Source organism: Agelaius tricolor, unplaced genomic scaffold (genome assembly GCF_023055355.1).
Source record: "Agelaius tricolor isolate 1412-34295 unplaced genomic scaffold, bAgeTri1.0.p SCAF_181, whole genome shotgun sequence".
NCBI classification, from domain to species: domain Eukaryota; kingdom Metazoa; phylum Chordata; class Aves; order Passeriformes; family Icteridae; genus Agelaius; species Agelaius tricolor.
This window is the reverse complement of record NW_027269441.1, coordinates 30,036-57,288: the sequence shown is the minus strand read 5'-3', so window position 1 is coordinate 57,288 and position 27,253 is coordinate 30,036. Positions and strand designations below refer to the sequence as shown.

Genomic DNA, 27,253 nt, shown 5'->3' with positions numbered 1-27,253 from the left:
CCTGGGGGGCACCTGGGGGCACCTGGGCGCACCTGGGGGCACCTGGGGGGCATCTGGGGGGCTCCTTGAGCTCACCTGTAACACCTGAGTGGCTCCTTTTAACACCTGTGTGGTTTTTTGACTTCACCTGTGACACCTGAGGGGCACCTGGGGGCACCTGCAACACCTGGGGGGCACCTGGGGGGCACCTGGATGTCACCTGAGCACACCTGGGGCAGCTCCTTGTAACACCTGGGGGGCACCTGGATGCACCTGGGAGGCTCCTTGACCTCATCTGTGACACCTGAGGGGCTCCTTGACCTCATCTGTGACACCTGGGAGGCTCCTTGACCGCACCTGTAACACCTGAGGGGCTCCTTGGCCTCACCTGTAACACCTGAGGGGCTCCTTGAGCTCATCTGTGACACCTGGGAGGCTCCTTGAGCTCACCTGTAACACCTGAGGGGCTCCTTGGCCTCACCTGTAACACCTGAGGGGCTCCTTGGCCTCACCTGTAACACCTGAGGGGCTCCTTGGCCTCACCTGTGACACCTGAGGGGCTCCTTTTAACTCCCGTGTGGCTTTTTGACTTCACCTGTGACACCTGAGGGGTTCACCTGGAGCACGGCCTGGCTGTCACATCAAGACCCCAAAAAAACCCCTCAGGGAAAAGTGAGGAAAAAAGGCGGGAAAAGGCGGGAAATGTGAGGGGAAATAAAGGTGGGAAAAGTGAGGGGAAAATGGGAATTTTGAGGGAGAAAAGGACAGGAAAAGTGAAGAAAAAAGGTGAGAAATAAGAGGGGGAAATGGTGGGAAACGTGAGGGGGAAAACGTGGGAAAGATGGAGGAGAAAGGGTTGGGAATTGTGAGGGAAAAATGGTGGAAAACATGAGGGGAAAAATGGAGGGAAAAGTGAGGAAAATGTGAGAGGGAAAAACGAGGTAAATGTGAGGGGGGAAAGGTGGAAAACGTGAAGGGAAAAAAGGGCAGCAAAATGAGTGGGGAAAATGGGAAAAATAAGGGGGAAATGGTGGGAAACATGAGGGGAAAATGGCAGGAAATGTGAGGGGAAAATGGAGGGAAAAGTGAGGAAATCATGAGGGGAAAAATGGAGGGAAACGTGAGGGGGAAAATGGAGGGAAACGTGAGGGGAAAAATGGAGGGAAAAGTGAGGAAATCATGAGGGGAAAAACAAGAGAAATGTGAGGGGAAAAATGGAGGGAAAAGTGAGGAAATCATGAGGGGAAAATGAGGGAAAACTTGAAGGGAAAAATGAGGGAAATGTGAGGGGAAAATGAGGGAATTATGAGGGGGAAAGTTGGAAAATATGAAGGAAAAAGGGTTGGGAATTGTGAGGGGAAAATGGCGGGAAACATGAGGGGAAAAAAGGAGGGAAAAGTGAGGAAAAATGTGAGGGGAAAAGGTGGAAAGCGTGAAGGGAAAAATAAAGGAAACGTGAGGGGAAAAGGAGGGAAATGTGGGGGGAAATGTGAGGGGAAAATGGCGGGAAACATGAGGGGGGAAGTGGAGGGAAAAGTGAGAAAAACGTGAGGGGAAAAGGATGGAGAACTTGAGGGGGAAAAGGTGAAAAATGTGAAGAGAAAAGGGTTGGGAATTGTGAGGGGAAAATGGCGGGAAACGTGAGGGGGAAAAATATGGCAAACCTCAGGGGAAAACAAGGGAAACATGAGGGCGAAAATGAGGGAAATGTGAGGGGGAAAATGGAGGGAAAAGTGAGGAAATCATGAGGGGAAAATGAGGGAAAACTTGAGGGGAAAAATGAGGGAAATGTGAGGGGGAAAATGGAGGGAGAAGTGAGGAAATCATGAGGGGAAAATGAGGGAAAACTTGAGGGGAAAAATGAGGGAAATGTGAGGGGAAAATGGCAGAGAAACGTGAGGGGAAAATGGAGGGAAAAGTGAGGAAATCATGAGGGGAAAAACAAGATAAACGTGAGGGGGAAAAGGCGAAAAATGTGAAGGCAAAAGGGTTGGGAATTGTGAGGGGGAAATGGCGGGAAACGTGAGGGGGAAAATGGAGGGAAAAGTGAGGAAATCATGAGGGGAAAATGGCAGGAAATGTGAGGGGGAAAATGGAGGGAAAAGTGAGGAAATCATGAGGGGAAAATGAGGGAAAACTTGAGGGGAAAAATGAGGGAAATGTGAGGGGAAAATGAGGGAATTATGAGGGGGAAAGTTGGGAAATATGAAGGAAAAAGGGTTGGGAATTGTGAGGGGAAAATGGCGGGAAACATGAGGGGAAAAAAGGAGGGAAAAGTGAGGAAAAATGTGAGGGGAAAAGGTGGAAAGCGTGAAGGGAAAAATAAAGGAAACGTGAGGGGAAAAGGAGGGAAATGTGGGGGGAAATGTGAGGGGAAAATGGCGGGAAACATGAGGGGGGAAGTGGAGGGAAAAGTGAGAAAAACGTGAGGGGAAAAGGATGGAGAACTTGCGGGGGAAAAGGTGAAAAATGTGAAGAGAAAAGGGTTGGGAATTGTGAGGGGAAAATGGCGGGAAACGTGAGGGGGAAAAATATGGCAAACCTCAGGGGAAAACAAGGGAAACATGAGGGCGAAAATGAGGGAAATGTGAGGGGGAAAATGGAGGGAAAAGTGAGGAAATCATGAGGGGAAAATGAGGGAAAACTTGAGGGGAAAAATGAGGGAAATGTGAGGGGAAAATGGCAGAGAAACGTGAGGGGAAAATGGAGGGAAAAGTGAGGAAATCATGAGGGGAAAAACAAGAGAAATGTGAGGGGGAAAAGGCGAAAAATGTGAAGGCAAAAGGGTTGGGAATTGTGAGGGGAAAATGGCGGGAAACGTGAGGGGGAAAATGGAGGGAAAAGTGAGGAAATCATGAGGGGAAAATGGCAGGAAATGTGAGGGGGAAAATGGAGGGAAAAGTGAGGAAATCATGAGGGGAAAATGAGGGAAAACTTGAGGGGAAAAATGAGGGAAATGTGAGGGGAAAATGAGGGAATTATGAGGGGGAAATCTGAGGGGGAAAGAGTGGGAAATTTGAGGATAAAAAGGGCAGAAAAACGTGAGGGGAAAGGTGGAAAATCTGAGGGGAAAAGGGCGGGAAATTTGAAGACAAAAAAGGGCGGAAACCTGAGGGGAAAAGGTGGAAAATCTAAGGGGAAAAGGGCGGGAAATTTGAGGATAAAAAGGGCAGAAAAACGTGAGGGGAAAAGGTGGAAAATCTAAGGGGAAAAGGGCGGGAAATTTGAGGATAAAAAGGGCGGAAACCTGAGGGGAAAAGGCTCCCAGTGCTCCCAGTTTGCTCCCAGTTTGTTCCCAGTTTGTTCCCAGTTTGTTCCCAGTTGGCTCCCAGTGCCACCAATGACCTCACCCCCCTCCCCAGCCAATCAGACAACGCGAAGGGGGCGGAGCCAGACGCGTTCTGAGCTCTGATTGGTCTTTATTGCAAAGGGAGGGGTCAGCGGTCACTGTGTGATGTCCGTGGTCACTCTGTGGGGTCAGTGGTCACTCAGGGTCACACGAGGGGTCAGAGGTCACTCTGTGGGGTCATTGGTCACTCAGGGTCACAGGAGGGGTCAGTGGTCACTCTGTGGTGTCTGTGGTCACTCTGTGGGGTCAGTGGTCACTCAGGGTCACACGAGGGGTCAGTGGTCACTCTGTGGTGTCATTGCTCACTCAGGGTCACTCCGTGGTGTCCGTGGTCACTCAGGATCACTCTGTGGTGTCCGTGGTCACTCAGGGTCACAGGAGGGGTCAGCGGTCACTCTGTGGTGTCTGTGGTCACTCAAGGGGTTCAGTGGTCACTCAGGGTCACTCCATGGTGTCTGTGGTCACTCAGGGTCACTCTGTGGTGTCCGTGGTCACTCCGTGGTGTCCGTGGTCACTCAGGGGGTTCAGTGGTCATTCATTGGTCTCTGTGGTCACTCAGGGTCACTCTGTGGTGTCAGTGGTCACTCAGGGGGTTCAGTGGTCATTCATTGGTGTCCGTGGTCACTCTGTGGTCACTCAGGGTCACATGAGGGGTCCGTGGTCACTCTGTGGTGTCTGTGGTCACTCAGGGGGTTCAGTGGTCATTCATTGGTCTCGAGGGCTCTGTGGTCACTCAGGGTCATTCTGGGTCACTCCGTGGGGTCCGTGGTCACTCCGTGGTCACTCCGTGGTCACTCAGGGTCACATGAGGGGTCCGTAGTCACTCCGTGGTGTCCGTGGTCACTCAGGGGGTTCAGCGGTCACTCATTGGTCTCGAGGGGTCCGTGGTCAGTCCGTGGTCACTCAGGGTCACACGAGGGCTCCGTGGTCAGTCAGGGTCACACAAGGGGTCTGTGGTCACTCCGTGGTCACTCCGGGTCACACGAGGGGTCTGTGGTCAGTCAGGATCAGTCTGTGGTGTCCGTGGTCACTCAGGGTCACATGAGGGGTCCGTGGTCACTCCGTGGTCACTCCGTGGTCACTCCGGGTCACACGAGGGCTCCGCGGTCAGCCCGGTGACCTCTCGGATCCAGGCCAGGGCGGGCTGGACGCGGGCGTAGACCCCCGGGCGGCCGGGCTGACCACAGGGGTGACCACCCCAGGACACCACGGCCTGGAGCTGCCCCCCGCACACGAGGGGACCCCCGGAGTCACCCTGGGGACGGCAACGGGGACGGTGACACGGGGGAAATGGGGGAAAAACGGGGGAAAATGGGAAAAATGGGATTGGGGACATTGGGGACATTGGGGACATTGGGGACATTGGGAACGGCAACGGGGACGGTGACACGGGGAAAATGGGGGAAAAAACAGGGGAAAACGGGAAAAATGGGATTGGGGACATTGGGGACATTGGGAACGGCAACGGGGACGGTGAAACGGGGAAAATGGGGGAAAAACGGGGGAAATGGGAAAAATGGGATTGGGGACATTGGGGATGGCAACGGGGACGGTGAAACGGGGAAAATGGGGGAAAAACGGGGGAAAATGGGAAAAATGGGAAAAAATGGGATTGGGGACATTGGGGACGGCAACGGGGACGGTGAAACGGGGAAAATGGGGAAAAATGGGGGAAAACGGGAAAAAATGGGATTGGGGACATTGGGGTGAAATGGAGACATTGGGGTGAAACGGGGGAAAATGGGAAAAACAGGAAAAAAGGGATTGGGGACATTGGGGACATTGGGGATGGCAACGGGGACGGTGAAACGGGGGGAAACGGGGAAAAAATGGGGGAAAATGGGAAAAAGGGGAAAAATGGGATTGGGGATATTGGGGACATTGGGGACGGCAACGGGGACGGTGAAACGGGGAAAATGGGGAAAAAACGGGGGAAAACGGGAAAAACGGGGATTTGGGACATTGGGGACGGCAACGGGGACGGTGAAACGGGGGAAAATGGGGAAAAAACGGGGGAAAATGGGAAAAAATGGGATTGGGGACATTGGGGACATTGGGGTGAAACGGGGGAAATGGGGAAAAACGGGGGAAAACGGGAAAAAATGGGGAAAATGGGGGAAAATGGGGAAAAATGGGGAAAAATGGGATTGGGGACATTGGGGACATTGGGGACGGCAACGGGGACGGTGAAACGGGGAAAATGGGGGAAAAACGGGGGAAAATGGGGAAAAATGGGATTGGGGACATTGGGGTAAAATGGAGACATTGGGGTGAAACGGGGGAAAATGGGAAAAATGGAGGAAAAACGGGAAAAATGGGAAAAAGGGGATTGGGGACATTGGGGACATTGGGGGAAAATGGGGGAAAAAGGGGGAAAAAGGGAAAAAATGGGGATTGGGGACATTGGGGTAAAATGGGGAAAAATGGGAAAATGGGGATTGGGGACATTGGGGAAAAATGGGGGGAAAAAGGGAAAAAAGGGAAAAAGGGAAAAAAGGGGAAAAAGGGAAAAAAGGGAAAAAAGGGAAAAAAGGGAAAAATGGGATTGGGGACATTGGGGACATTGGGGACATTGGGGTGAAACGGGGGGAAAACGGGAAAAAAGGGGATTTGGGACATTGGGGACATTGGGGGGACATTTGGAGACAAGGTGGTGGCACCTGGTACAGGTGAGGGGACAGGGCCAGGTGAGGGGACACAGGTGACACAGGTGACAGATGACACACAGGGGACACACAGGTGTCACAGGGGACACACAGGGACACACAGGTGACAATGTGACACAGGTGACACAGACAGGTGACACAGGTGACACACAGGTGACACAGGTGACAATGTGACACAGGTGACAATGCAGTGACACAGGTGACTCAGACAGGTAACACACACAGGTGACACAGGTGACACAGGTGATACAGACAGGTGACACAGGTGATACAAGTGACACACAGGTGACAATGCAGTGACACAGGTGACACACAGGTGACATTGCAGTGACACAGGTGACACAGACAGGTGACACAGGTGACACACAGGTGACACACACAGGTGACATTGCAGTGACACAGGTGACACACACAGGTGACAATGTGACACAGACAGGTGACGTTGCAGTGACACAGGTGACACAGGTGACACACAGGTGACATTGCAGTGACACAGGTGACACAGGTGACACACAGGTGACTCAGACAGGTGACAATGTGACACACAGGTGCCACTGGCGCCGCACCTGGCAGGAGTCCCTGCCGCCCTCGGGCACACCTGCGCACAGCATGTCCGGTGTCACCTGCGCCCCGTAGGCGTCACTGCAGGCGCTGTCCCCGAGCACGGTGACATTGAGGCACTGGGGCACGTCCGGGTACGACTCTGGGGACAGGGACACACCTGGGGACACCTGGGACACACCTGGGACACACCTGGGACACCTGGGGACACGGCTGGGGACAGCTGGGACACACCTGGGACACACCTGGGACACACCTGGGGACAGCTGGGACAGACCTGGGGACACCTGGGGACACACCTGGGACACACCTGGGGACAGCTGGGGACACCTGGGACACACCTGGGACAGACCTGGGGACAGCTGGGGACACACCTGGGGACAGCTGGGGACAGCTGGGGATAGCTGGGGACACCTGGGACACACCTGGGGACAGCTGGGGACACCTGGGGACAGCTGGGACACACCTGGGACACACCTGGGACAGCTGGGGCCCTCCCAGTCCCTCCCAGTCCCTCCCAGTCCATCCCAGTTCGATCCCAGTCCATCCCAGTAACCCCAAATCCCCTCTTCACCCCCTCCCAGTGGCTCCCAGTCCCTCCCAGTATAAACCAGTAACCCCAAATTCCCTCTTCGCCTCCTCCCAGTCCCTCCCAGTCCCCTCCCAGTCCATCCCAGTTTGATCCCAGTCCCTCTCAGTTCCCTCCCAATCCCCTCCCAGTATAAACCAGTGGCTTCCAGTGCTCCCAGTCCATCCCAGTAACCCCAAATCCCCTTTTTACCCCCTCCCAGTCTCTCCCAGTCCCTCCCAGTATAAACCAATCCCTTCCCAATCCCTTCCCAGTCCCTTCCCAGTCCATCCCAGTCGCTCCCAGTAACCCTAAATCCCCTCTTTGCTCCCTCCCAGTCCCCTCCCAGTATAAACCAGTCCATCCCAGTCCCTCCCAGTCCCCTCCCAGTCCCTCCCAGTTTGATCCCAGTCCATTCCAGTTGGATCCCAGTCCCTCCCAGTGTTCCCGGTTTGATCCCAGTCCATCCCAGTCCATCCCAGTCCATCCCAGTCCATCCCAGTCCCTTCCAGTAACCCTAAATCCCCTCTTTGCCCCCTCCCAGTCCCTCCCAGTGGCTCCCAGTCCCCTCCCAGTTTGATCCCAGTCCCCTCCCAGTATAAACCAGTGGCTCCCAGTGCTCCCAGTCCATCCCAGTAACCCTAAATCCCCTCTTTGCCCCATCCCAGTGGTTCCCAGTCCATCCCTGTCCCTCCCAGTCCCTCCCAGTTTGATCCCAGTCCCCTCCCAGTTTGATCCCAGTCCCTCCCAGTCCCTCCCAGTCCATCCCAGTAACCCTAAATCCCCTCTTTACCCCATCCCAGTCCATCCCAGTCTCTCCCAGTCCCTCCCAGTTTGATCCCAGTCCCTCCCAGTGGCTCCCAGTATAAACCAGTGCTCCCAGTGCGTACCCTGGGGGCTGCTGGTGCTGCCCCAGCCCATCACGGTGCAGGTGGAGCCGGCGGTGGGCGTGGCCTGGCCCAGGGGGAGGGGCCTGACCCGGGGCCCGCAGCTGAAGGGCGGCTCCACCCTCAGCAGCATCAGATCGTGGGAACGGCCGGAATCGCCCGAAAACTCCCCAAAAAAATCCCCAAAAAAATCCCCAAAAACCCCCTCGGGATTCCCGGCATTCCCGAGATTCCCGAGATTCCCGGAAAAGTTCCCGGATTTGCCGAAATCGCGGGAATTTGCCGCGGGTTTGCCGAAGTCCGGGTGCACCACGAGCTCCACGGCGGCGGCGAATTGTTCATGGCCGCTGGGCTGGGCCAGGCTGTGCTCACCTGCGCGCACCTGCAGGTGGCTGGAGGGCCCAAACCAGTTCAAACCAGTCCAAACCAGTAACCCCAGTCCCTCCCAGTAACCCCCAGTTCAAACCAGTCCATCCCAGTTCACCCCATCATTCCCCGTTCATGGCCGCTGGGCTGGGCCAGGCTGTGCTCACCTGCGCGCACCTGCAGGTGGCTGGAGGGCCCAAACCAGTTCAAACCAGTTCAAACCAGTTCAAACCAGTCCCTCCCAGTCCCTCCCAGTAACCCCCAGTTCATCCCAGTCCATCCCAGTTTGACCAGTAACCAGATAAATCCCATAAATCCCCGTTGTTCCCCACACCTGAGCTCACCTATGCTCACCTGGATGAGGCCGGAAGGTCATTCCCAGTCCATCCCAGTTCATCCCAGTAACTCCCAGTCCATCCCAGTTCATCCCAGTTCAGACCAGTCCATCCCAGTAACCCCCAGTAACCCCCAGTTCAAACCAGTAACCCCCAGTTCGTCCCAGTCCATCCCAGTTTGACCAGTAACCAAACAAATCCCATAAATCCCCATTGTTCCCCACACCTGAGCTCACCTGGATGAGGCTGGAAGGTCCTTCCCAGTCCATCCCAGTCCATCCCAGTCCATCCCAGTTCATCCCAGTAACTCCCAGTCCATCCCAGTTCATCCCAGTAACTCCCAGTTCATCCCAGTTCATCCCAGTTCAGACCAGTTCATCCCAGTTCACCCCATCATTCCCCGTTCATGGCCGCTGGGCTGGGCCAGGCTGTGCTCACCTGCGCGCACCTGCAGGTGGCTGGAGGGCCCAAACCAGTTCAAACCGGTTCAAACCAGTAACCCCCAGTCCATCCCAGTCCTTCCCAGTTTGACCAGTAACCAGACAAATCCCATAAATCCCCGTTGTTCCCCACACCTGAGCTCACCTGGATGAGGCCAGAAGATCCTTCCCAGTTCAAACCAGTTCAGACCAGTAACCCCAAATCCCCTCTTTACCACCTCCCAGTCCCTCCCAGTTTGATCCCACTCCCTCCCAGTCCCTCCTAGTCCATCCCAGTCCATCCCAGTTTGATCCCAGTCCCTCCCAGTCCCTCCCAATCCCCCCCAATCCCCTCCCAGTCCATCCCAGTCTATCCCAGTATATCCCAGTTTGATCCCAGTCCCTCCCAGTCCATCCCAGTATATCCCAGTCCATCCCAGTCTATCCCAGTATATCCCAATCCCCTCCCAGTCCCTCCCAGTCCATCCCAGTCTATCCCAGTTTGATCCCAGTTCCTCCCAGTCCCTCCCAATCCCCTCCCAGTCCCTCCCAGTCCATCCCAGTATATCCCAGTTTGTCCCAGTCCGTACCTGGCCCAGCAGTGGGCGGCGCTCAGCACCCACTGGGGGCTCAGCAGGGCCCTCCCAGTCCATCCCAGTATATCCCAGTTTGTCCCAGTATATCCCAGTATATCCCAGTATATCCCAGTATATCCCAGTATATCCCAGTCCATCCCAGTATATCCCAGTTTGTCCCAGTCCGTACCTGGCCCAGCAGTGGGCGGCGCTCAGCACCCACCGGGGGCTCAGCAGGGCCCTCCCAGTCTATCCCAGTCTATCCCAGTCTATCCCAGTTTGATCCCAGTATATCCCAATCCCCTCCCAGTCCCTCCCAGTTTAATCCCAGTCTATCCCAGTCCCTCCCAATCCCCTCCCAGTCCCTCCCAGTCCATCCCAGTCTATCCCAGTCTATCCCAGTTTGATCCCAGTCCCTCCCAGTCCCTCCCAATCCCCTCCCAGTCCATCCCAGTCCATCCCAGTCTATCCCAGTCCATCCCAGTATATCCCAGTCTATCCCAGTTTGATCCCAGTCCCTCCCAGTATATCCCAGTCCCTCCCAGTCCGTACCTGGCCCAGCAGTGGGCGGCGCTCAGCACCCACTGGGGGCTCAGCAGGGCCCTCCCAGTCCCTCCCAGTCCATCCCAGTCCCTCCCAGTCCATCCCAGTCCCTCCCAGTCCATCCCAGTATATCCCAATCCCCTCCCAGTCCCTCCCAGTCTATCCCAGTCCATCCCAGTCCCTCCCATTCCCCTCCCAGTCTATCCCAGTCCCTCCCAGTCTATCCCAGTCCCTCCCAGTATATCCCAGTCCCTCCCAGTCCCTCCCAGTATATCCCAGTATGTCCCAGTCCGTACCTGGCCCAGCAGTGGGCTGCGCTCAGCACCCACTGGGGGCTCAGCAGGGCCCCCCCGCACACGAATTGCTCGAACTGGAAAAGCCGCACGAGCCCCGCGTGGGCCTGGGGGGGGCACTCGGAGCCCCCCAAAATCCGCCCGGGGTGGGGCCGGCCTGGGGGAGGGGCGGGGGGGGGGTCGGAATTCCCAGAAATTCCCAGAAATTTCCAGAAATTCCCAAAATTTTCCTGAATTTTCCCTAAATTTTCCCCAAATTTTCCCGAAATTTCCCTGAAATTTTCCCAAAATTTTCCCGAAATTTCCCAAAATTTTCCCAAAATTCCTGAATTTCCCCAAAATTCCCTGAAAATTCCCGAATTTTCCCGAAATTTTTCCCGAAAATTTCCCGAAATTCCCCAAAATTTTCCCTGAAATTCCCGAATTTTCCCCAAATTTCCCTGAAATTCCCCAAAATTCTCCCGAAATTTTCCCGAAATTTCCCGAATTTCCCTGAAATTCCCCAAAATCCCCAATTTTTTCCCCCAAAATCCCCAATTTTTTTTCCCCAAAATCCCCAATTTTTTCCCCCAAAATCCCCAATTTTTTTCCCAAAATCCCCCGAATTTCCCCCAAAATCCGGGTCCCCCCTCACCGGGGGGCAGGAGGAGGAGGAGGAGGAGGAAGACGAGGCCCAGGGGCTCCATGGGGCGTTTTTTGGGGGGCTCCGCGTGACCCCGTTAATTAAAGGAGGCCCCGTTAATGATTAATTAAGGGGGCGGCCCCTCCCCCACCCCCCGCGGGCGGTGCCGCCGCAGGTGGGGCCTTTCCCACCCCTCCCCCACCCCGGGAAACGCCGATTTTGGGGGGGAGAAATTCGGGGGGTTTGGGGGGGAATTGCCTCAAATTCACCCCAAAATTTCCCCCAAAATTCCCTCAAATTTCCCCCAAAATTCCCCCCAAAAATTCCCTCAAATTTACCCCAAAATTTCCCCAAAAATTCCCTCAAATTTACCCCAAAAATTCCCTCAAATTCCCCCCAAAATCCCCTCAAATTCCCCCCCTAAATCCCCTCGAAATTCCCTCAGAATCTCCTCAAATTCTCCCCAAAATCTCCCCGAAATCCCCCCCAAATTTCCCCCAAATTCCCTCAAATTCACCCCCAAAATCCCCTCAAATTCCCCCCCTAAATCCCCTCGAAATTCCCTCAGAATCTCCTCAAATTCTCCCCAAAATCTCACCGAAATCCCCCCAAAATTTCCCCCAAATTCCCTCAAATTCAACCCCAAAATCCCCCCAAAATTCCCTCAGAATCTCCCCAAAATCTCCTGAAATTTCCCCCCCCTAATTCCTTCTAAGTCTCCCCAAAAAATACCCGAAAATTGCCCCCAAAATTCCCTCAGAATCTCCCCAAAATCCCCTCAAATTTACCCCAAAATTCCCTCAAATTCCCCCTCAAAATCCCCTCACATTCCCCCCAAAATTTCCCCAAAATTCCTTCAGGATCTCCTCAAAATCCCCTCAAATTCCCCTCCGAAATTCCCTCAAATTGCCCCAAAACTTCCACGGAATCTCCTCAAAATCCCCTCAAATTCTCCCCAAAATTTCCCCTCAAATTCCCCCCCAAAAAATTCCCTCAAATTCCCCCCCAAAAATTCCCTCAAATTGCCCCAAAATTCCCATGGAATCTCCTCAAAATTCCCTCAAATTTACCCCAAAATCCCCTCAAATTCACCCCCGAAATTCCCTCAAATTGCCCCAAAATTCCCATGGAATTTCCTCAAAATCCCCTCAAATTTACCCCAAAATTTCCCAAAAATTCCCTCAAATTCCCCCCAAAATCCCCTCAAATTCTCCCCAAAATCTCCCCTAAATCCCCCCAAAATTTCCCCCAAATTCCCTCAAATTCACCCCCAAAATCCCCCCAAAATTCCCTCAGAATCTCCCCAAAATCTCCTGAAATTTGCCCCCCGAAATTCCCTCTAAATCTCCCCAAAAAATCCCCGAAACCCCCCCCAAAATTCCCTCAGAATCTCCCCAAAATCCCCTCAAATTTACCCCAAAATTCCCTCAGAACCTCCCCAAAATCCCCTCAGAATCTCCCCAAAATCCCCTCAAATTTACCCCAAAATCCCCTCAGAATCTCCCCAAAATCCCCTCAGATTTACCCCAAAATTCCCCTCAGATTTACCCCAAAATCCCCTCAGATTTACCCCAAAATCCCCTCAGATTTACCCCAAAATCCCCTCAGAATTTCCCCAAAAATCCCAAAAAAAATCCCCCAAAATCCCCCAAAATCCCAAATTTTGGACCAGAGTCCCCTCAGGTTCCTCCCCAGGTTCCTCCCCAGGTTCCACCTCAGGATGTCCCCAAAACCCAACAAATTCACCCCAAAATCCCATCCCAGAAGAAACCACACGGAGCCCGGGGTCCCCTGGCACATCTTTAATGTCCCCTGGTTGTATCCCCTCAGATGCCACCTCAGGTGTCCCCTCAGGTGTCCCCTGGGTGTGTCCCCTCAGATGCCACCTGAGATGCCACCTCAGGTTCCTCCTCAGGTTCCACCCCAGATTCCACCCCAGGTGTGTCCACCTCAGGTGTGTCCACCCCAGGTTCCACCCCAGATGCCACCCCAGGTACCCCCTCAGGTGTCCTCCATGGTCTCCTGGATCCACCTCAGGTTCCACCTCAGAATGTCCCCAAAACCCAACAAATTCACCCCAAATCCCCCCCAAAATCCCATCCCAGAAGAAACCACTCGGAGCCCGGGGTCCCCTGGCACATCTTTAATGTCCCCTCAGATTCCACCTCAGGTTCCTCCTCAGGTTCCTCCTCAGGTTCCACCCCAGGTTTCACCCCAGATGCCACCTCAGGTGTCCCCTCAGATGCCACCTCAGGTTCCTCCTCAGGTTCCACCCCAGATTCCACCTGAGATTCCACCCCAGGTGTGTCCACCTCAGGTGTCCTCCCCAGATGCCACCACAGGTTCCACCTCAGGTGTCCTCCATGGTCTCCTGGATCTACCTCAGGTTCCACCCAAGGTTCCACCCCAGGTTCCTCCTCAGGTTCCTCCTCAGGACGTCCCCAAAACCCAACAGATTCACCCCAAAATCCCATCCCAGAAGAAACCACACGGAGCCCGGGGTCCCCTGGCACATCTTTAATGTCCCCTCAGATGCCACCTCAGGTTCCTCCTCAGGTTCCATCCCCAGTTCCACCCCAGGTGTGTCCACCTCAGGTGTGTCCACCCCAGGTGTCCCCTCAGATGCCACCCCAGGTGTGTCCACCCCGGGTGTCCCTCAGGTGTCCTCCATGGTGTCGTGGATCCAGCGGGCGTAGCGGCACACCTTGGTGTAGACGCCCGGCCGCCGGGGCTGCCCGCAGCGCTCCATGCCCCACGAGACGATGCCCTGCAAGGCGCCCTCGCACACCAGGGGCCCGCCCGAGTCGCCCTGGGGGGACAACGGCACCGTGGCACCACCGGGACTCCGCCCACGGCGGCCACCGGGGCCTGGCTGGGGGCTCTGGGGTCAGCCCAGACCTCCTGGGTTGGGCAAAACCTTGGTGGGTCCCGGTGGGTTGGGTGAACTTGGGTTGGGTGACCCCGTGGTGGAGCTTGTTGGTTTGGTGACCCCATGGTGGATCTCATTGGGTTGGGTGACCCCATGGTGGATCCCATTGGGTTGGGTGAACTTGGTGGGTTGGGTGACCCCATGGTGGACCTCGTTGGGTTTGGTGACCCCTTGGACCTCATTGGGTTTGGTGACCCCTTCATGGATCTCGTTGGGTTGGGTGACCCCTTGGTGGATCCCATTGGGTTGGGTGACCCCTTGGTGGATCTCATTGGGTTCTGTGACCTCCTTGGGTTGGGCAAACTCTTGGTGGGTCCCGTTGGGTTGGGTGACCCCATGGTGGACCTTGTTGGGTTGGTCAAACTCTTGATGGACCTCGTTGGGTTGGGTGAGCCCTTGATGGATCTCATTGGGTTGGGTGAACTTGGGTTGGGTGACCCCTTGGTGGACCTCATTGGGTTTGGTGACTCCATGGGTTGGTCAAACTCTTGGTGGATCCCATTGGGTTGGGTGAACTTGGTGGGTTTGGTGACCCCATGGTGGATGTCGTTGGGTTGGGTGGCCCCTTCATGGATCTCATTGGGTTGGGTGACCCCTTGGATTGGCCAAACCGTTGATGGACCTCACTGGGTTGGGTGACCCCATGGTGGACCTCGTTGGGTTGGGTGACCCCATGCATTGGCCAAACCCTTGATGAACCTCGTTGGGTTGGGCAAACCCTTGGTGGGTCCCGTTGGGTTGGGTGAACTTGGGTTGGGTGACCCCGTGGTGGACCTCATTGGGTTGGGTGAACACTTGATGGACCTCATTGGGTTGGGTGAACACTTGATGGACCTCATTGGGTTGGGTGAACACTTGATGGACCTCATTGGGTTGGGTGACTCCTTGATGGATCTCGTTGGGTTTGGGGACCCCTTGGTGTATCCCATTGGGTTTGGTGACCCCTTCATGGATCTTGTTGGGTTGGGTGACCCCATTGGGTTGAGGGACCTCAATGGATTGGCCAAACCCTTGATGGACCTCACTGGGTTGGGTGACCCCATGGTGGACCTCGTTGGGTTTGGCGACCCCTTGATGGACCTCATTGGGTTGAGGGACCCCATGGATTGGCCAAACCCTTGATGGACCTCATTAGGTTGGATCAACCAAGCCCTCGTTGGGTTTGGTGACCCCTTGGTGGATCCCATTGGGTTGGGTGACCCCTTGATGGATCTCGTTGGGTTGGGTGAACTTGGTGGGTTGGGTGACCCCATGCTGGACCTTGTTGGGTTGGTCAAACTCTTGATGGACCTCGTTGGGTTGGGTGAGCCCTTGATGGATCCCGTTGGGTTTGGTGACCCCATGGTGGATCTCATTGGGTTTGGTGACCCCTTGATGGATCTCGTAGGGTTGGGTGACCCCTTGGTGGACCTCGTTGGGTTCTGTGACCTCCTTGGGTTGGCCAAACCCATGGTGGATTTCGTTGGGTTGGGTGAACTTGGTGGGTTGGGTGACCCCTTGATGGACCTCGTTGGGTTGAGGGACCCCATGGATTGGTCAAACCCTGGATGGACCTCATTGGGTTTGAAGACCCCAAACCCAGGTTCCCCTGCATCTCTGACCCCTCCCAGCTGTCCCCAGGTGTATCTGAGATGTCCCCAGGTGTGTCCCCAGGTGTCCCCAGCTGTCCCCAGGTGTGTCCCAGGTGTGTCCCAGCTGTCCCCAGGTGTCCCAGGTGTCCCAGGTGTGTCCCCAGCTGTCCCAGGTGTCCCAGGTGTGTCCCCAGGTGTCCCCAGGTGTGTCCCAGGTGTGTCCCAGGTGTGTCCCAGGTGTGTCCCAGCTGTCCCCAGGTGTGTCCCAGGTGTCCCAGGTGTCCCAGGTGTGTCCCAGGTGTCCCAGGTGTGTCCCAGCTGTCCCCAGATGTCCCCAGGTGTGTCCCCAGGTGTCCCCAGGTGTGTCCCAGGTGTGTCCCAGGTGTGTCCCAGGTGTGTCCCAGGTGTGTCCCAGCTGTCCCCAGGTGTGTCCCAGCTGTCCCAGGTGTCCCCAGGTGTGTCCCAGGTGTGTCCCCAGGTGTGTCCCAGGTGTGTCCCCAGCTGTCCCAGGTGTGTCCCAGGTGTGTCCCCAGGTGTCCCAGGTGTGTCCCCAGGTGTGTCCCAGGTGTACCTGGCAGGAGTCCTGTCCCCCCTGCAGGTGTCCGGCACAGATCATGTTGTCGGTGATGGAGCCGGGGTAGAAACGGCGACACTGGGCCGGGGAGAAGAGCGTGACATTGACACACTGGAGAACCTCGGGGTAGGTCACTGTGGGGACAGAGTGACCGTGAGTGACCATGAGTGACCATGAGTGACCATGAGTGACCATGAGTGACCATCACTGAGCATGACATTGACACACTGGAGAACCTCGGGGTAGGTCACTGTGGGGACAGAGTGACCGTGAGTGACCATGAGTGACCACTGAGTGACCATGAGTGACCATCATGGGGATCATCATGGGGATCATCACTGAGTGACCATCACTGAGTGACCAGGAATGGCCGGGGAGCAGAGCGTGACATTGACACACTGGAGAACCTCGGGGTAGGTCACTGTGGGGACACAGAGTGACCATGAGTGACCATGAGTGACCACTGAGTGACCATCAGTGACCATCACAGTGACCATCACTGAGTGACCATGAGTGACCATGAGTGACCACTGAGTGACCATCAGTGACCATCACAGTGACCATCACTGAGTGACCATGAGTGACCATGAGTGACCATCACTGAGCGTGACATTGACACACTGGAGAACCTCGGGGTAGGTCACTGTGGGGACAGAGTGACCGTGAGTGACCATGAGTGACCATCACAGTGACCATCACTGAGTGACCATCACAGTGACCATCACTGAGTGACCATCACAGTGACCATGAGTGACCATGAGTGACCATCACTGAGTGTGACATTGACACACTGGAGAACCTCGGGGTAGGTCACTGTGGGGACAGAGTGACCATGAGTGACCATGAGTGACCACGAGTGACCATCACAGTGACCATCACAGTGACCATCACAGTGACCACTGAGTGACCATGAGTGACCATCACTGAGTGACCATCATGGGGATCATCACGGAGTGACCATGAGTGACCAATGAGTGACCATGAGTGACCATCAGTGACCATCACTGAGTGACCATCACAGTGACCATCACTGAGTGACCACTGAGTGACCATCACAGTGACCATGAGTGACCACTGAGTGACCATCACTGAGTGACCATCACAGTGACCATGAGTGACCATGAGTGACCATGAGTGACATTGACACACTGGAGAACCTCGGGGTAGGTCACTGTGGGGACACAGAGTGACCGTGAGTGACCACTGAGTGACCATGAGTGACCACAAGATGACCATGAGATGCCCACAAGGAGACCCAAATGACCACAAGATGACCACGAGGAGACCCAAATGACCACAAGGTGCCCACCAGGTGCCCCAAACCCCCTCCAGATGCCACCTGGCCATGCCCCATGTCCACGAGATGACCACGAGGAGACCCAGATGTTCACGAGATGACCACAAGGAGACCCAAATGACCACGAGATGCCCACAAGGAGACCCAGATGACCACAAGATGACCACGAGGTGCCCACGAGGAGCCCCAAACCCCCTCCAGATGCCACCTGGGCCATGCCCCATCTCCACGAGATGACCACGAGGAGACCCAGATGACCATGAGATGACCACCAGGTGCCCCAAACCCCCTCCAGATGCCACCTGGGCCCTGCCCCACCTCCACAAACTGCCCCAAACCCCCTCCAGATGCCACCTGGCCATGCCCCATCTCCACCAGGTGCCCCCAAACCCCCTCCAGATGCCACCAGGAGCCCCAAACCCCCTCCAGATGCCACCTGGCCATGCCCCATGTCCTCGAGATGACCACGAGGTGCCCCAGACGACCACGAGGTGACCACAAGGAGACCCAAATGACCACAAGGTGACCACAAGGAGACCCCAGTGACCACAAGATGACCACGAGGAGACTCAGATGACCATGGGATGACCACGAGATGACCCAAGTGACCACCAGGTGCCCCCAAACCCCCTCCAGATGCCACCTGGGCCATGCCCCATCTCCACCAGGTGCCCATGAGGTGCCCCAAATGACCACAAGATGACCACGAGGAGACCCAAATGACTACAAGATGACCACCAGGTGCCCCAAACCCCCTCCAGATGCCACCAGGAGCCTCCAAACCCCCTCCAGATGCCACCTGGCCATGCCCCACCTCCACCAGGTGCCCCAAACCCCCTCCAGATGCCACCAGGAGTCCCAAACCCCCTCCAGATGCCACCTGGGCCATGCCCCATCTCCACGAGATGACCACGAGGAGACCCAGATGACCATGAGGTGATCACAAGATGCCCCAAATGACCATGAGATGACCACAAGATGACCACGAGGAGACCCAAATGACCACAAGATGACCACGAGGAGACCCAAATGACCACGAGGTGCCCCAAACCCCCTCCAGATGCCACCTGGGCCATGCCCCATCTCCACCAGGTGCCCCAAACCCCCTCCAGATGCCACCTGGGCCCTGCCCCATCTCCTTCAGGAGCCCCAAACCCCCTCCAGATGCCACCAGGTGCCCCAAACCCCCTCCAGATGCCACCTGGGCCCTGCCCCATCTCCTTCAGGAGCCCCAAACCCCCTCCAGATGCCACCAGGTGCCCCAAACCCCCTCCAGATGCCACCTGGGCCATGCCCCATCTCCACCAGGTGCCCATGAGGTGCCCCAAATGACCACAAGATGACCACGAGGAGACCCAAATGACCACGAGATGACCACCAGGTGCCCCAAACCCCCTCCAGATGCCACCTGGGCCATGCCCCATCTCCACGAGATGACCACAAGATGCCCCAAATGACCACGAGATGACCACAAGATGCCACAAGTGACCACAAGATGACCACGAGGTGCCCACCAGGTGCCCCCAAACCCCCTCCAGATGCCACCAGGAGCCCCAAACCCCCTCCAGATGCCACCTGCGCCCTCCCTGTCCCAGGTACCTTCAGGCGAGGTGGTGGCCCCCCAGCCCGAGGTGACGCAGGCGGTGCCGGGCTGGGGCAGGCACGAGGCCACCGGGATGGGGCGGACGCGGTCGGAGATGGCGGCGGGGGACAGCAGCTTGAGGAGCATGATGTCGTTGTCCTTGGTGGAGGGGTCGTAGCCCGGGTGGGCCACCATGCGGGCCACCATGCGGCGCTGCTCGCCCGCCTCGCGCGCGTACAGGCGGTGCTTGCCCAGGGACACCGTGGTCACCCTGGTGAGGGACAGGTGAGGGACAGGTGAGGGACACCTGGGGAACAGCTGGGGAACATCTCGGGGACATGGGGAATACACGGAGGGGACGGGATGGGTGAGGAACATCTCAAGAACATCTCAAGAACATGGGGAACATCTCAGGAACATCTCAGGAACATCTGAGGAACATCTCAGGGACCCTGAGGGACATCTCAGGAACACCTGAAGAACATGGGGGGCATGGGGAATACATGGAGGGGACAGGATGGGTGAGGAACATCTGAGGAACATCTCAAGAACATCTCAGGGACATGGGGAACATCTGAGGAACATCTGAGGAACATCTCAGGGACATTGAGGAAGGCCTGAGGAACACCCAAGGAACATCTCGGGGACATGGGGAATACACGGAGGGGACGGGATGGGTGAGGAACATCTCAGGAACATCTCAGGGACACGCGGAACATCTCAGGAACATCTCAGGAACATCTGAGGAACATCTCAGGGACCCTGAGGGACATCTCAGGAACACCTGAAGAACATGGGGGGCATGGGGAACACATGGAGGGGACAGGACGGGTGAGGAACATCTCAGGAACATCTCAAGAACATCTGGGGGACACGGGGAACATCTCAGGAACATTTGAGGAACATCTGAGGAACATCTCAGGGACCCTGAGGGACATCTCAGGAACACCTGAAGAACATGGGGGGCATGGGGAATACATGGAGGGGACGGGATGGGTGAGGAACATCTGAGGAACATCTCAAGAACATCTCAGGAACTCTGAGGGACATGGGGAACATCTCGGGAACATCTGGGGAACATCTCAGGAACACCTGAGGAACATGGAGGGCATGGGGAATACACGGAGGGGACAGGACAGGTGAGGAACATCTCAGGGACGTGGGGAACATCTGAGGAACGTCTCAGGAACATCTCAGGGACTCTGAGGGACATCTCAGGAACATCTCAGGGACTCTGAGGGACATCTCAGGAACATCTCAGGGACATCTGGGGGGCATGGGGAATACATGGAGGGGACAGGATGGGTGAGGAACATCTGAGGAACATCTCAGGGACATGGGGAACATCTGAGGAACACCTGAGGAACATGAGGGACATGGGGAACACCTGGAGGGCACAGGGCACAGGGACAGGTGGGACAGGTGTCTCCCTTCCCAGGTGTGGTGTCCCCAGGTGTGCCCAGGTGTGTCCCCAGGTGTCCCCAGGTGTGCCCTTACCCAGGTGTGGTGTCCCCAGGTGTCCCCAGGTGTCCCCAGGTGTGCCCAGGTGTGTCCTTACCCAGGTGTGGTGCAGTGTCCCCAGGTGTGGTGTCACCTGTCCCCAGGTGTGTCCTTACCCAGGTGTGGTGTCCCCAGGTGTGCCCAGGTGTCCCCAGGTGTGTCCTTACCCAGGTGTGGTGCAGTGCGCCGCTGTCACCACCCATCTGGGTGCCACCAGGACGCCGCCGCAGTAGAGTTTGTACATGTCCAGCACGGCCACCTGCCAGGGCTGCGAGTGCGGGACGCAGGCGTGGCCGCCCACCACGCGCGTGTCACCTGTCACCTGTGTCACCTGTGTCACTGTGGGGACAATGGACAGAGACATGGACACCTGTCAGTGTCACCTGTGACACCTGCCAGGGCTGCGAGTGCGGGACGCAGGCGTGGCCGCCCACAACGCGCGTGTCACCTGTCACCTGTGCCACCTGTGTCACTGTGGGGACAATGGACAGAGACATGGACACCTGTCAGTGTCACCTGTGCCACCTGTGTCACTGTGGGGACAATGAACAGAGACCTGTCACTGTCAGTGTCACCTGTCAGTCACCTGTGGCACCTGTGTCACTGTAGGGACAATGAACAGAGAGAGATCTGTCACCTGTGCCACCTGTCAGTGTCACCTGTGCCACTGTGGGGACAATGAACACCTGTCAGTGTCACCTGTGTCACCTGTCAGTGTCACTGTCACTGTCAGTGCCACCTGCCAGGGCTGCGAGTGCGGGACGCAGGCGTGGCCGCCCACAACACGTGTGTCACCTGTCACCTGTGCCACCTGGGACACTGTGGGGACAATGGACACCTGTCAGTGTCACCTGTGTCACCTGTCAGTGTCACCTGTGTCACTGCGGGGACATGGGACATGGACACCTGTCAGTGTCACCTGTGCCACCTGTGTCACTGTGGGGACATGGGACATGGACACCTGTCACTGTCAGTGTCACCTGTGTCACTGTGGGGACAGAGACATGGACACCAATGAACACCTGTCAGTGTCACTGTCAGTGTCACCTGTCACCTGTGCCACTGTGGGGACAATGGACACCTGTCAGTGTCACCTGTGCCACCTGTCAGTGTCATCTGTGTCACCTGTGTCACTGTGGGGACATCAATCAGAACATGGAACACCTGTCGCTGTCACCTGGCTCACCTGTGCCACCCCTCACCTGTCTCCTCACCTGTCCCCATTGTCCCCCACCTGTCCCCTCACCTGTCCCCCCTCACCTGTTCCCATTGTCCCCATTGTCCCTCACCTGTCCCCATTGTCCCCATTGTCCCCACCTGTCCCCTCACCTGTCCCCTCACCTGTCCCCATTGTCCCCATTGTCCCCATTGTCCCCACCTGTCCCCATTGTCCCCATTGTCCCTCACCTGTCCCCATTGTCCCCTCACCTGTCCCCTCACCTGTCCCCATTGTCCCCATTATCCCCATTGTCCCTCACCTGTCCCCACCTGTCCCCTCACCTGTCCCCATTGTCCCCATTGTCCCCATTGTCCCCATTGTCCCCTCACCTGTCCCCACCTGTCCCCTCACCTGTCGCCATCAGCAGCGCCAGCAGCGCCGCGGGAGCCGCCAGGGGGCGCCGCGTCATCGCCGCTGGGGGGCGGAGCCGAAAATTTGGGGTCAATTCGGGCAATTTCGGGGATTTTGGGATCATTTCAGGTTCTCCCCTCCCCCGCCCCACCGGGGCCCTTTCGCAACGGTGACGTCATCGGGCCCAACCCGTTGGGGCTCATTAACGAGGGCGTTAATTGGCCTTAATTAGGGGCCCTCATTAGCGGGCACCGCCCCGCCCCGCCCCCAGCCCGGCCCGGGGCTCGGTGACCTCCGGAGACCCCGCGGGGGCCGATGGGAAAGGGGCGGGGCCTCGGGAAGGGCGGGGCCTTGGAAAGGGCGGGGCCGATGGGAAAGGGGCGGGGCCGATGGGAAAGGGGCGGGGCCCAGTTTGGGGCTGGGATCCCAGTTTGGGGTCCCGGTTTGGTTTTCGGGTTCCCAGTTCGGGTCCCAGTTTGGGGTCCATGTTTGGGGTTGGGGTCCCAGTTTGGGGTCCCGGTCCCAGTTTGGGGTCCCAGTTTGGGGTTCAGGTCCCAGTTTGAGGTCCCAGTTTGGGGTCGGGGTTCCCAGTTTGGGGTCCATGTTTGGGGTTCCCAGTTTGGGGTTCAGATCCCAGTTCAGGTTCCCAGTTTGGGGTCCCAGTTTGGGATTGCGTTCCCAGTTTGGGGTTCAGGTCCAGTTCAGGTTCCCAGTTTGGGTTCTGAGTTTGGGCTTGGGGCTCCCAGTTTAGGGTCCCAGTTTGAGGTCCCAGTTTGGGGTCCCAGTTTGGGGTCCCAGTTTGGGGTTGGATTCCCAGTTTGGGGTCCCAGTTTAGGTTCCCATTTTTGGGTTCAGGTCCCAGTTTGGGGCTGGAGTTCCCAGTTTGGGGTCCCAGTTTGGGGTTGGGATCCCAGTTTGAGATCCCAGTTTGGGGTCAGGGTTCCCAGTTTGGGGTTGGGTTCCCAGTTTGGGTTCAGGCCCCGCCCACCAGAAATTGGCCCCGCCCCTTTCCCGTGGGAACCGGAACCAGAGAGAAACTGGGATGAACTGGGACCAACTGGGATGAACTGGGATAAACTGGGATGAACTGGGAGAGGGGGAAATCGGGGACTGGGACAAACTGGGATGAACTGGGAGAGGGGGGAAATTGGGGACTGGGACAAACTGGGATGAACTGGGACAGGAAGAACCCGGGAACTGGGGTCAAACTGGGCCAAACTGGGACCCTGGGACTGGGTCAAACTGGCCAAACTGGGCCAAACTGGGCCTGGGATAAACTGGGAGAGAAGGGACAGGGGGAACTGGGACAAACTGGGCCAAACTGGGCCAAACTGGGACTGGGTTAAACTGGGCCAAACTGGGACAGGGGGACTGGGTCAAACTGGGCCAAACTGGGACAAACTGGGACAAACTGGGACAGGGTGACACCGGGGAACTGGGACAAACTGGGACACTGGGACTGGGTCAAACTGGGCCAAACTGGGGTCAAACTGGGGACAAACTGGGACAGGGTCAAATTGGGAACTGGGCCATACTGGGACAGGGTGACACCGGGACTGGGACAAAACTGGGACAAACTGGGATGGGATCAAACGAGGAACTGGGCCAAACTGGGACAGGGTGACACCGGGGAACTGGGACAAACTGGGGCCTGCAACCGGGTCAAACTGGACAAACTGGGATAGGGTGACTCGGGGGAACTGGGGCCAAACTGGGAATGGGACTGGGGCCAAACTGGGACAAACTGGGATGGGGTCAAACTGGGACAAACTGGGACCAAACTGGGACAGGGTCAAAGTGGGAACTGGGGCCAAACTGGGAATGGGACTGGGTCAAACTGGGACAAACTGGGACAGGGTCAAACTGGGACAAACTGGGGCCAAACTGGGACAGGGTGACACCGGGGAACTGGGACAAACTGGGAAATAGGACTGGGGCCAAACTGGGAAATGGGACTGGGCCAAACTGGGACAAACTGGGATGGGGTCAAACTGGGCCATACTGGGTCAAACTGGGAAATGGGGCCAAACTGGGACAGGGTGACTCCGGGGAACTGGAGCCAAACTGGGAATAGGACTGGGTCAAACTGGGACAAACTGGGACAGGGTGACTCCGGGGAACTGGGACAAACTGGGACAGGGTCAAAGTGGGAACTGGGGCCAAACTGGGAAATGGGACTGGGTCAAACTGGGACAAACTGGGACAGGGTCAAACTGGGCCATACTGGGTCAAACTGGGACAAACTGGGACAGGGTGGCACCAGAAACTGGGGCCAAACTGGGGCCAAACAGGGGCCAAACTGGGAAATGGGACTGGCCCAAACTGGGCCATACTGGGACAGTGGGACTGGGCCAAACTGGGACAGGGTCAAACTGGGAACTGGGGCCAAACTGGGAAATGGGACTGGGGCCAAACTGGGACAAACTGGGATGGGGTCAAACTGGGAAATGGGGCCAAACTGGGCCAGGGTCAAAGTGGGAACTGGGACAAACTGGGAAATGGGACTGGGGCCAAACTGGGACAAACTGGGACAGGGTGACACCGGGGAACTGGGACAAACTGGGAAATGGGACTGGGGCCAAACTGGAAATGGGACTGGCCCAAACTGGGCCATACTGGGACAGGGTCAAACTGGGAAATGGGGCCAAACCAGGACAGGGTGACACCGGGGAACTGGGACAAACTGGGAAATGGGACTGGCCCAAACTGGGACAAACTGGGATGGGGTCAAACTGGGACAAACTGGGACAGGGTCAAAGTGGGAACTGGGACAAACTGGGAAATGGGACCGGGGCCAAACTGGGACAGGGTCAAAGTGGGAACTGGGGCCAAACTGGGAAATGGGACTGGGGCCAAACTGGGACAAACTGGGACAGGGTCAAAGTGGGAACTGGGGCCAAACTGGGAAATGGGACTGGGGCCAAACTGGGACAGGGTCAAACTGGGAACTGGGGCCAAACTGGGCCATACTGGGACAGGGTGACACTGGGGAACTGGGACAAACTGGGGCCCTGGGACTGGGTCAAACTGGGACAAACTGGGGCCAAACTGGGAAATGGGACCGGGGCCAAACTGGGACAGGGTCAAAGTGGGAACTGGGGCCAAACTGGGAAATGGGACTGGGGCCAAACTGGGCCATACTGGGACAGGGTGACACTGGGGAACTGGGACAAACTGGGGCCCTGGGACTGGGTCAAACTGGGACAAACTGGGGCCAAACTGGGAAATGGGACTGCTCCCCCCACCCCACCCCTCCCCCCCCCGGCCCCTCCCCCCTCCCCCCCCCCCCCCCCCAAACCTTCGCGCCGCCCCTCGGGGGGGCCGGGGGGTGGGGGTGGGGCCGCCCCGGCTCCTTCCTGTCCGGCCGCTGTCGCCTCCGTCGCCGTCCCCTCCTCGCCGTCCCCTCCTCGCCGTCCCCTCCTCGCCGCCGTCCCCGCGCGCGCTGTCCCCAAACGGGGGACACGCCCCTCCCCCATCCCCCCCCCCCCCCCCCGTTCTTTCCCTCCCCTGCCCCTCCCCCCGGATTTTTTAATTTTGGGCGTGGGGGGGACGCGGATTAATCCGGGCGGGGCTGCGGGGGGGGGGGGGAGGGGAGGGGAGGGAGGGGGTGGAGGGGGTGGGGGAGGGGCGGGGAAGGGGAAAAGGGGGAGGGGGGGGAAGGGGAAAGGGGGAGAGAAGGGGGAAATTTGGGGGGGTCCTGATTGGTTGGGGAGGATTTTTGAGGGGGATTTTGGGGGGGTCCTGATTGGGGTCCTCTCTTGATTGGCTGAGAGGAGATTTTTGGGGGGTTCTGATTGGTTGGGGAGGATTTTTGGGGGGATTTTGAGGGGATCCTGATTGGCTAAGAGGGAATTTTAGGGGGGTCCTGGTTGGCTAAGAGGGAATTTTAGGGGGTCCTGATTGGTTAAGAGGGAATTTTGGGGGGTCCTGATTGGTTGGGGAGGATTTTTGGGGGGATTTTGGGGGGTCTTGATTGGCTGAGGGTGAATTTTGGGGAATGGGAGAACTTTGGGAGGGATTTTGGGGGGGATTTTTTGGGGGGAGGTTCTGATTGGCTGAGGGGGAATTTTGGGGGATTTTAGGGTGGTTCTGATTGGCTGACTGGAATTTTGGGGGAGGGGGGAATTTTGGGGAGGATTTTCAGGGTTTCTGATTGGTTGGAAGAGGAATTTTGGGGGGATTTTTTTGGGGGGGTCCTGATTGGCTGAGAGGGGATTTTGGGGAAGAAGGGGAGGAATTTTGGGAGAGATTTTTTTGGGGGGTGGGTATTTAAAAATGGAATTGAAAAAAAATTCCCCTTCCTGCATTTTCCACCTCATTTCCCCCCCTCACATTTTCTCACTTTTCCCTCAATTTTCCCCTCACTTTTCCCTCAATTTTCTCCTCAATTTTCCCCTCAATTTTCCCTCAATTTTCCCCTCAATTTTCCCCTCAATTTTCCCTTAATTTTCCCCTCACGTTTCCCTCAATTTTCCCCTCACGTTTCCTTCTTTTTTCCTCCAACATTCCCCACCTTTTCCCCTCATTTTTCCCACCTTTTCCCCTCACATTTTTTACCATTTTCCCCTCACATTTTTCACCATTTCCCCCTCACATTTCCCGCCTTTTTCCCCTCACAATTCTCACCCTTTTCCCCTCACATTTCCCCTTTTTCCCCCCTCATATTTTCCGCCATTTTCCCCTCACATTTCCCACCCTTTTTTCCCCTCACATTTCTCACTATTTCCCCCTGACACTTCCTGCCTTTTCCCCTCACATTTCCCTTTTTTCCCCCCCCTCATATTTTCCGCCATTTCCCCCTCACATTTCCCGCCTTTTCCCCCTCACATTTTCCACCATTTTCCCCTCACAATTCCTGCAATTTTCCCCCTCACATTTCCCTCCATTTCCCCTCACATTTCTCACCATTTCCCCCTCACGTTTTCCACCATTTTCCCCTCACATTTCCCACCCTTTTCCCCTCACATTTTCCACCATTTCCCCCTCACAATTCCTACAATTTTTCCCCTCACATTTCCCTTTTCCCCCCCCCTCATATTTTCCACCATTTCCCCCTCACATTTCCCA

General features: G+C 56.6%; 2 protein-coding genes and 1 long non-coding RNA gene across 4 annotated transcripts; 1 reads left to right on the top strand and 2 right to left on the bottom strand.

Moving 5' to 3' along the window:
- Positions 1-4,108: 4,108 nt before the first annotated feature.
- LOC139587119 (trypsin-like) lies at positions 4,109-11,227 on the bottom strand. The gene is made up of 6 exons (XM_071420994.1): positions 11,176-11,227; positions 10,545-10,698; positions 8,294-8,402; positions 8,014-8,176; positions 6,561-6,697; positions 4,109-4,583 (listed from the first exon to the last, which is right to left on the bottom strand). The coding sequence occupies exons 1-6, from the start codon at positions 11,225-11,227 to the stop codon at positions 4,407-4,409; spliced, it is 792 nt and encodes a 263-aa protein (XP_071277095.1). The 3' UTR covers positions 4,109-4,406.
- A 2,154-nt stretch (positions 11,228-13,381) lies between these two features.
- Positions 13,382-25,629, bottom strand: LOC139587123 (kallikrein-14-like). 2 transcript variants are annotated; one of them, XM_071421013.1, is made up of 8 exons: positions 25,485-25,629; positions 22,187-22,249; positions 20,784-20,955; positions 19,134-19,387; positions 16,235-16,371; positions 13,793-13,972; positions 13,739-13,753; positions 13,382-13,475 (listed from the first exon to the last, which is right to left on the bottom strand). In XM_071421013.1, the coding sequence occupies exons 2-6, from the start codon at positions 22,242-22,244 to the stop codon at positions 13,820-13,822; spliced, it is 774 nt and encodes a 257-aa protein (XP_071277114.1). In that variant the 5' UTR covers positions 22,245-22,249; positions 25,485-25,629; the 3' UTR covers positions 13,382-13,475; positions 13,739-13,753; positions 13,793-13,819. The 2 variants fall into 2 exon arrangements, with proteins under 2 accessions (XP_071277114.1, XP_071277115.1); XM_071421014.1 differs by lacking the exon at positions 13,382-13,475 and having other exon boundaries at positions 13,690-13,753.
- Positions 15,812-16,076, top strand: LOC139587124 (uncharacterized). The gene is made up of 3 exons (XR_011678220.1): positions 15,812-15,859; positions 15,912-15,941; positions 16,014-16,076. It is a non-coding gene; the product is annotated as an uncharacterized lncRNA (long non-coding RNA).
- Positions 25,630-27,253: the final 1,624 nt, after the last annotated feature.